This window comes from Nothoprocta perdicaria, unplaced genomic scaffold (assembly GCF_003342845.1).
Source record: "Nothoprocta perdicaria isolate Ctin4 unplaced genomic scaffold, notPer1 scaffold_358, whole genome shotgun sequence".
Lineage (NCBI taxonomy): Eukaryota > Metazoa > Chordata > Aves > Tinamiformes > Tinamidae > Nothoprocta > Nothoprocta perdicaria.
The window spans coordinates 3,663-13,313 of NW_020455597.1; the positions used below are offsets into that span (position 1 = coordinate 3,663).

Genomic DNA, 9,651 nt, shown 5'->3' on the forward strand with positions numbered 1-9,651 from the left:
TGGAACAGTTGCCCTACAGCCCCACGCTGGGAGCACTAGGACAAGATGGAGAGCACCAGCAGGGCAAGTAGTCCACTCTGCTTCAAAAGATGATCCGGACACGTTGGAGATACCGTAGTGTGTAAGCAATTGGTTTCCCCAGCAGCCTTTTCTGCTGTGGAGCTCTTTGCCAGAGGGCTGAAAATGATTTAGTACTTCCCTCTGCTCTTGACTTCCCTCCGCTCTTGCAATCGCTTGCCTCATGCTAGATTTTCTCCCCCCAGATTTTCTTTACTGCTAACTCCCTGCTTTGCTCCTTCTCAAATCTCAGCCAGCTCCCCTTAGTCCTCAGAGGAAGGAAAGCCTTGTCCATGGAAACTTCCCTGCTTCTTCAGTAGCTTGGGCAGTCACATTGTTCTTTAAAACAGGTCTGCACAGCTCTCCCTATTACAGCTTGAGGATGGCACCAAAGGCTAAAAGCAAGCAAGTATAAACAGGTAGCAATATTTGTCTTTGAATTTAACTTTGCCAAAATAAAGTGAGGGGCGGGGGGAAACAATTTGTCTCTCTTCTGCCACAGCTGTGAAGTTTATAGCTGTTTATTTATTATTATATAAGCTCTGCCTGCTTCAACAACTGGACCTGAAGGCTTACCCAGGTCTTGACTACATCTAATTCATTTCAGTGGGCTAGCAGTTGGGGGGGTGGGGGCCCAGGAGGCCGTGGAGGTGGTTTTGGATGGTGCTGGAAAGCGGCAGGCCCAGAGGGTAACTCCTCTTTTGCCCACGACTGCGTCTGGTCTTCAGCCATTGGCTGCTGTTGCCCATCTGCTGGGGAGGTGTTGGGGGGCCACTGGGGCCGTGGTGGGGGGGGACGAGGTGGAGGGAGGCCCGTGCGCGATGAGTCCACTTCTCTGGGGCGGCGGGAATGGCGAGATGATTTTCCAAGTGTGAGGAGCGACCGCTGGGGTTGGTTCCAGTTCTCCGGGGTGCCAGGGTTATTGGGCCAGTTGTCCAGGCGTGAGAAGTTGCTGGCATCTGGATTCGATCTCTGGGCTGCACGGAGTTTCCTGCAGAGAGATGCAGCTGCTCAGGACATGCAGGCTACAGGTCCCAGGCTGGAGAAGAGCCTGCCAGATCTGCAGCAGTCCCACAGCGTGGGCAGGCTCCGAGCCCCACTGGCTGCTTGGCTAAATCAGGCCACAACTGATGTGAGGGTCCCAGGAGAGCAGCCTGCAGCCCCCTGTGGTGCCTGGCACCTTATCTCCAAGTAGGAGCTGTAAGGTACCAAAAGCTACAGGTAGCAAACAGGACAAACTTGTACCCACAAGGCTTTGTTTATGCTCCCCTGCACTCAATTCTAGTGGCTTCTCAAGYATTTCTTGACCCATACGACATTGACTTGCCTTCTCTGCACCTGCTGGGAGTGGGATCTAACTTAGAGAAACAACAGAGACTGAAGTATTCCAGAATCTAGGAGAGCTTCAAGATTGAGAAGTCTTACTTCTCAGCATCTGACAAAGACTAACCCTCATTTTATCACTTGACTGGTAGGGAATACTCAAGGTATCTCCAAGGAAACAAGATCACAACTTCCACTGCAGTGAATGCTCTCTTTGGTATATATACAAAATGATTCTCTTTGGAATATATACAAAATTAAGTCTGTACTGAAAACAAACTCATTGCGAGTGTCCAGGTTCAGATGGTACTATGTCCTTTTCCAAAGCCATGTGTAGAGCCAGGATGGAGCCATGATCCAAGTTGCTCTGATATCTGGGTTGATGAGTACATTTGGAATTAATATCTTTAGATAATAAGGTGTTTTAACATCACCCAATGCCCTCAGAGTGGACTGTAGCTATTACAGTTCTTACTTTCTGTGGCAATCTCACCCTTGGTTTCTCTTTCTGATTTGGCTTAGCTTTCTTCAGTAGTTGAGTCTTCTCTTTTAGTGACTGTCAGTATTAGGTAATACAGGCAACAGTAAGAATGGGTTTCAAAACACTCACTGCTATGAACTAAGGGTTCAAATAGAAATCTTACACCAGAACTGTCAATAGAGTATCATCAATAACCAATTTTGCTCTCCAGCAGACTATATATTCCTTACTAATAGCAGCTGTCTTAATACAGAATTACAGAATTTTAGGGAAAAAAGAAACTCACCTTTTCCTCCTCCTCAGTAGGCAAATAACTATGCAACACAACACTGCTCCAGTCACGAGGCTACCTAAGACTGTTGCAGTGTGTATCATGCCATACCTATGTATTTCTTGTGGGCTTATAATTCTCTCTGTAGCCAAACCTGGAGGAAATTACACAAAGTCATGTTACTTTGTTCTGCACTACTGATAATCTCAACATGTGTTTGAAATTGCCAGGAAAATGTCTTTTTCTCTTTCTTAGCATCTCTGAAGGAGGGAAATTTCAGAGACCACAGTGTTTTCTTAGCTTCAKCAGCAGCAAGTCTGCAAGCCTTTGCAAATCAGCACATTTTGGAGTCTCTCAGCATTGTTTATGTTCTGGGATGGCCATAATCTAGTTTTCCCAATTGGATGGGTTTGTTCCCCTTTCTGGAAATCCTTTATATTCTATGATTGATACGGTGCTGTCTCACCTTGCTAGGGCTCAAAAGTGCTGCTGCATGGAGCCATGCTTTGACCCTTGGGACAAGCTGTCCTGCTGAAGAAGACTTACTAGGCCAGCAGGAGAACACACAGTGGTGCTCATCTGGTTTATCAATAACTCCTCTGAGTGATGCACACAAAAGCCATGCCTGGTCCACGAAGTGCCACCCTGACTCTTCCCTCCCACGTTAGCTCCTTGGAGCAGCCTGCAGCAAAGGAGCATCTGAACTTGGGTCCCTCTCTTTGCCTTTTCTCCAACACAGGCACCATTTCCCCTTCCTCCACCCTCTGGTGTTCCAAACACCACTCATGCTCCAAGTCATCAAGACTCATCTCTCACTTAGGCATCGCTGTAAGACTGTTCATACCTCGGTGCTTCGGAAAAAAGGCGTATTTCCTGTCCTGGGGAGCTTCCCCGGGCTCTGACACACTTGGARGGACTGTCAAGAATCAAAGGTGAAGCCTCAGCACTGCTCAGGAACACAGCATGCAGAAGGATGAATGAGGTTCCCTCCAACTTGGGGGGAGGGATCACTTGGGGCCTCCTTTCACAGCTGGAATCCCACTCTGTGTTCCTCTGTGCCTATGACCTCTAGACACTCCCTGCAAGTTCTGAGATGCAGGTACAGCARGAGGATGCTTAAAAATGCTTCCTTCCCCAAGTGGAAAAGCTCAGAAAAAACAAAAGTTCCTGGGAGCTGCATGGTATGGGAAGTGAGGTTGTGTAACAGGACCCACAAAGATTTAGATCCACCTCTCTGGAACATTAAATGTAATCATTTCTACATGATGATGGACATGTCAGACCCAAAAGTCATCTTTAGAAAGCTGCTCCCAGCTTTTTTTTTTTTTTTTTTTTAGAAAAATTCCAATGCTGTAGTGCCTTAACATTTGGCCATTGACATGCTGTGCAGTATTGGACTCCAAGGGAAAAACCTGCAGGTACATTGGGTTTTGATTTCCTACACCAGATGATAATAGACAACAAGTACCTGGCATGCCTGCTACAGGAATTGCCTGGYTTTCATCATCATACGTTGGCAGGTTGTGACCGCCTTCTGCAGGAAAGGTCCCCTGATGATTCTCTTTGGAAAGAACATGAGAAAGCTTGATTAGAGAGAACTGTTCCTCATCGCTTCCTCCTGATATCTTCAGGAGTCAATACTTTTCAAACAGCTTCCATAAAAAGTTCAGAATCAAAATTTAGGATTTCAGGGTCGGTACTAGATCACTAGCCCAGACATGTCCTTTCTAGAGAAAAATCGAAGCATACAAAATCTTCCAGATAACCAATACAGGCAACAGCCATCAGCTGTAGCTGTGGGGAGACTAGACAAATGCATATGGTCATCTAATTCACATCCCTCTTGGTGTCTTTTTGAGAACTGGCAGGATGATATTGAATCCTTTGCTTCAAAGACAGCAGAAAAAAAGTTGTAGGCAACTCAGCTGGGGGAAAAAAGAAAAGGCCTTCTGAGAAGCTAGGCTCTTCATGCAAACACAACCACACAGTACACACAGCAGTCACACACAGTGCACGGAGCCATGAGCTCCTGCCACTATATTCAGAGCACTTTGACAAACATGGTGAGGAACACACTCATAGAAGAGACCCTGAAYAATTTCTGCAGCATGCAGTGCATGCAAGGTGTGAAATGGTGTGGCACTGGGACAAGGCTCCGATCAATCTTTCTCCAACATAAGCTACAGCTTATCCATAGCTGTTCCGAAAAGCTGATGTTTCCAATGATTACACTTAAAACAGAAAGCTCCCTACCAGCGGCTCTCTCCAAGTCCTTCAAGATTTCTTCTAGGATATGAGAAGATTTCTGGGAGGAGTTTTTCATTTTGGCCTCATACTTCACTCTTCGAGGACCTAGACAGAAAGTATTAAGTTAAATTGCACATGAAGAAACTACTCAAAAGCATATACTGCTTTTTTTCCAAGTAAACCAGATATTGCTTACTTGTGTCATGCGGCAAAGGCTCTGGAAGAGGATCCAGACGAGAAGTGGATCCTGAGAAGGGACTCACAGGTACATCTGTACAGCAATGGGAAATACTTTTGTTACATACTGCTATATACTTCCTCAAAAGTGTGTGGCAGGAAATCAGGCATCAGTACAGATTAGGGGTCAACCTGCTGGARAGCAGCTCCACGGAGAGGGACCTGGGAGTCCTGGTTGACACCAAGTTAACCATGAGGCAGCAGTGTGCCCTCGTGGCCAAGAAGGCCAATGGGATCCTGGCCTGCATCAGGAGGAGTGTTGCCAGCAGGTCAAGGGAGGGGATCCTGCCCCTCTCCTCAGCTCTGGTGAGGCCGCACCTGGAGTATTGGGGGCAGTTCTGGGCTCCCCAGTATAAAAGGGACGTGGAGCTTCCGGAGAGGGTCCAGCAGAGGGCAACAAAGGTGATTAAGGGACTGGAACATCCCTCGTATGAGGAGAGACTGAGTGAGTTGGGCCTGTTTTCTCTGGAGAAGAGAAGGCTGAGAGGGGATCTGATTAACATGTRTAAGTACATGAAGGGGGAATGTAGGGAGGAAGGGGCCAAGCTCTTCTCAGTGGTGGCCAGTGACAGGACAAGGGGAAATGGGTTTAAGTTGAAACACAAGAAGTTCCATCTCCAGGTGAGGAGGAACTTCTTTACWGTKAGGGTGACARAGCAGTGGAACAGGCTGCCCAAGGAGGTTGTGGAGTCTCCTTCTCTAGAGGTCTTCAAAACCGGCCTGGACACCACCCTGTGCCACATGCTCYAGGTGTGCCTGCTTGAGCAAGAAGGTTGGACTAGATGATCTCTAGAGGTYCCCTCCAACCTCAACCATTCTGGGATTCTGTGAAATGGCAGGGGATCATGCAACTGCAATAAACATCCAAATACACTGAGGCTCTCAAGGTTGCAAAGGGGTGTGGGAGACCTTTGGGAAAGACCAGGCACCGCTCAAAGAAAGTAAATTTTAACAACTTACTCTGACGCTGAAACCCAGTACCCAGTTGAGAAACCGCTGTGCCATCCTCTACAGATACATCTATAACCAAAACCGGACAGAAGCGCGGCTCTTAAACACGCTGACCAATCTACCTAGGCACCCACATGAATATTCATGCCGCCCCGCTCCGCCCCGGCCCGCCCGGCCCRCGCTACCTGTGCCCGGCGCTGCCCGCGGAGCAGCGCGGCTCTCCCGGGCACGCAGGGCCGCCACGAGCCCGAGCAGCAGCAGGCGCTGCCCGGGGCCGGACGCCCCCCGCGCTCGCCCCATGCTGCCCGTGCGGCCGAACGCGCCGCGCGCGCGCGGAACCAAGCAGCGCAGCGCGGGCCCCTCTGTGAGCTCACGGGCTCCCCGCTCCCTCCGCGCCCCTGCCCTGCGCGGGCAGCGCGGGGCTGCACGCGGCCCCGCTCGGGCTGCTGCCCTCGGCAGCGCTCGGGGCAGGCGCCGCTCCGCCCACGCGCTCGGGCTCTGCGCTCCCCCTGTCGCGGGGCCGCCGGCGCCGCCGCCAGCCTCGCCCTCCGCCCCCCTTCCCCAGCCGCTCGGCTGCAGCTTCTGCTCCTGCCCCGGCTGCAGCTCCTGCTCCTGCCACGGCTGCAGCTCCTGCCCCTGCCCCAGCGGCAGCTCTTGAGAGGTACGGGGCTGCAGTGYGCAGCCTGTGGCCCACCTCTGCTTACCCCCAAGCTGTCATTCCACCTGCTGGTTTCTTCCTGGCACCACTCCCCTTGTACCCTTTGCTTTGGGACCAACATTTCACATCTCTTGGAGTCTAGTGTACCACACAGGGCAATCAGAGCTCTCCTGTGTCTGAGCATTTCCCTTAGGGGCTCCTTGTGGCTTTTGATGCTTTGTCAGCAAGGAGGCAGTTCTGGCACACTCGACATCTATCCTGGCACTGGAGGCTGGACTTGGTGAGGATGCCTTATGCACCCTTCATGTGTGTGAGRTTCACCAATGCGAAAAAGATGTGACTTTTTGCATTATCTGTTACCAAAAAAAAAAAAAAAAAAAAGTCAGGAGAGCAAAATATCTATCTCGAAGGGAAGAGATCTGGAGCGGACGCTCGTGCCGGAGCTCCTTGTCTAGAGGCGAACCACTGCGGCCCAAAGCCGCCGAGCGAGCAAGCGCAGGCAGCGAGCAGCGCGAGGCAGCCCCGGCGCCGACCCCTTGGCGGGCAGCGCGGAGCCCCGTGCCCGGGGCGGCTCTGACTCAGCGGGGCTGGAGCCGGCAGGACAGGCGGGAGCTCAAAGGCCGCCCCCAGGGCGCGCGAGCGACCAGGGCGCTGTGTGGCAGTTCGTGCGGGCAGGGCGAGCAGGCCGGGCGGGAGGGCAGGCAGGGAGGCCCCTCCCAGGCGAGCGAAAGAATTCTACCCACAGTCTCTTCCGTCAGCAGGAGACCAGGGGAAACCGTGGTCTCTACTCGTCAGAGAGCTTGCGCCAGGAAGACTGTGGCGAYGCAGACTGAACYGCCACAGAAGCATGCRGYAGTSCRGGTCWCKAGCTGTGAGGAATGCCTGAGCMWCTCCTTGGTCCCAGGGARTGGTGAAAAYGCTGCCTGCCTTAGGTGTGAGCAGGTGGAGGASCTGCTTAGCCTGGTGGTGGAGCTGAAGGAGGAGGTGGAAAGGCTCAGGGCCATCAGGGARTGCGAAAGAGAAATAGACTGGTGGAGCTGCGTTCTGCAGCCCTCCCAGGAAAGACACCCAGAGAACCCCCTGGTTCAGTCTGGAAAGCCAGCATCCTCTTGCCACAGGGCRGAGAGAAGAGAATTAACGGTATCCAAGGACGAACAACAATGGAAAAGGGTCCCTGTTCAGGGTGGCAGGACAACCCTTCTCCACCTTACCTCCGCCAGTGACCACATCTAATAGATTTGAGGCCTTGGACCTTGGGGAGCAGTTAGATGAGGATGCCAACCAAGGTCCATCTAGGGGGTGGTCTGCAGAGAGAGCGTCAGCTCCATGCCCTGAGGCTGCTCCCYCGRAAGGAAAAAAGGAGCACCCGGAAGAAGCAGCGAGTGATTGTTACGGGTGACTCCCTGCTGCAGGGCACGGAGGCACCCATCTGCAGACTTGACCCCTTATCCAGGGAGGTCTGCTGCTTGCCGGGGGCTCGAATAAGGGATGTTACAAAGAGGCTCCCCCGGATGGTCCGAAACACTGACAATTATCCCCTGCTGCTCTTTCACGTGGGTGCTAATGACGCCATGGGGAAACTCTCCAAAATCAAGAAAGATTACAGAGCCCTAGGGGTGGCAGTAAAAGAGATGGGAGCCCAGGTAGTGTTGTCCTCCCTCCTCCCAATGAGGGGAATGGATTCAAGTAGGAGAAAACGGATATTTGACATCAACAACTGGCTGTGCCGCTGGTGTTGGCAGCAAGGTTTTGGATTCTACGATCACAGGACTSTGTTTGATGACCACYAGCTARTGGAGGGTGACGRGATCCACCTCACCAAGAAGGGCAGACGTGTGTTTGCCAAAAGACTTGCCAATCTTGTTAGGAGAGCTTTAAACTGAGCAAGAAGGGGGAAGGGGAGTGTCATATGGACTGGGCAATCAATCCCATACAACCTAAGTCAATGGCCTTTGGTGGTGGGGAAGTATGGCTAGGATGTGATTATAGAGGGTCCACTCTCACGCCTCCTGGGAAAAGTTCAGGCTCGATTACCTCCCTGAAGTGCTTATACACCAATGCATGAAGCATGGGGAATAAGCAAGACGAGCTGGAGATCTGTGTGCGGTCCCAGCACCACGACCTCATAGGAATCATAGAAACGTGGTAGGATAGCTCTAACGATTGGAGTGCTGTCATGGAGGGCTATGTGCTTTTTAGCAAGGACAGGCTGGGAAGGCGAGGTGGTGGAATTGCTCTGTATGTGAGAGAGCAACTGGAATGCAYRGAGCTCAGCCCAGGAGTGGATGATGAGCGGGTGGAGAGCTTGTGRGTAAGGGTTAAAGGGCAGGTCAATGTGGGAGACACTGTGGTGGGTGTCTGCTACAGGCCACCTGACCAGGAAGAGGAGGTTGACGAGGCCTTCTACAGGCAGCTGGARGTTGCCTCACGGTCGCAAGCCCTGGTTCTCATGGGGGACTTTAACTAYCCAGACATCAGCTGGAGAGACRGCACAGCKAGGCACAAAYGGTTCTGGAAGTTTCAGCAGTGCGTCGATGACAAATTTTTGATGCAGGTTGTKGAGGAGCCGACGAGGAAAGGTGGGCTACTGGACCTCGTACTGACAAACAGAGAGRGCCTTGTTGGAGATGTGAAGGTGGGGGGCAGCCTTGGCTGCAGTGATCACGAGCTGGTGGAGTTCAGAATCCAACGAGGAGGAGGCAGGGCAGCCTTGCCACCCTGGACTTCAGGAGGGCCAACTTTAGCCTCTTCAGAGACCTGCTGGGAAAGATCCCATRGGCTAGGGCTCTAGAAGGAAGAGGGGCCCAGGAGAGCTGGTTAGTTTTCAAGMGGCATTTCCWCCATGCCCAGCARCAGTGCATCCCTGTGCGCAAGAAGTCAGGCAGAGGGGGCAGGAGGCCAGCRTGGATGAGCAGGGAGCTCCTGGCAAAACTCCAGCAGAGAAAGGCAGTATACAGAATGTGGAAGAAAGGACAGGCCCTTGGGAGAAATACAGGAGCGTTGTCAGGGAATGCAGGGATGCTACAAGGAAAGGCCAAGGCACACTTGGAACTAAATCTGGCAAGGGATGTTAAGAGCAACAAGAAAAACTTTTTCAAATATATTAACAACAAGAGGAAGGTCAGGAAGAATGTGGGTCCACTAGTGAACAGGGTGGGTACCCTGGTTACGGAAAACACGCAGAAAGCAGAGCTGCTGAATGCTGCMTTTGCTTTGGTGTTTGTCAGGGGCAGCCCTCTAGAATCCCACGCCCTAGGGACACAAGAAGTGAGCTGGAGAGAGGAAGGCTTGCCCTGGGTAGAGGAAGAGTGGGTCAGAGAGCACCTAAGGAAACTCGACACCCACAAATCCATGGGCCCTGATGGGATGCACCCCAGGGTGTTGCAGGAACTGGCGGATGTCATAGCCGAGCCGCTCGCCATCATC

General features: G+C 52.0%; 1 protein-coding gene and 1 long non-coding RNA gene across 2 annotated transcripts in view; one reads left to right on the forward strand and one right to left on the reverse strand.

Annotated features, from left to right (window-relative positions):
- Positions 1–929: 929 nt before the first annotated feature.
- LOC112951597 lies at positions 930–3,013 on the reverse strand. Its single transcript, XR_003250252.1, has 3 exons — positions 2,977–3,013; positions 2,148–2,286; positions 930–1,048 (listed from the first exon to the last, which is right to left on the reverse strand). It is a non-coding gene; the product is annotated as an uncharacterized LOC112951597 (long non-coding RNA).
- A 4,486-nt stretch (positions 3,014–7,499) lies between these two features.
- Positions 7,500–9,651, forward strand: part of LOC112951586 — a 9,117-nt gene continuing 6,965 nt past the window's right edge. The window contains exons 1-2 of the mRNA XM_026044284.1: positions 7,500–7,868; positions 7,968–8,062. Coding sequence (XP_025900069.1) covers positions 7,500–7,868; positions 7,968–8,062 — 464 coding nt within the window. The remainder of the gene's footprint in view (positions 7,869–7,967; positions 8,063–9,651) is intronic.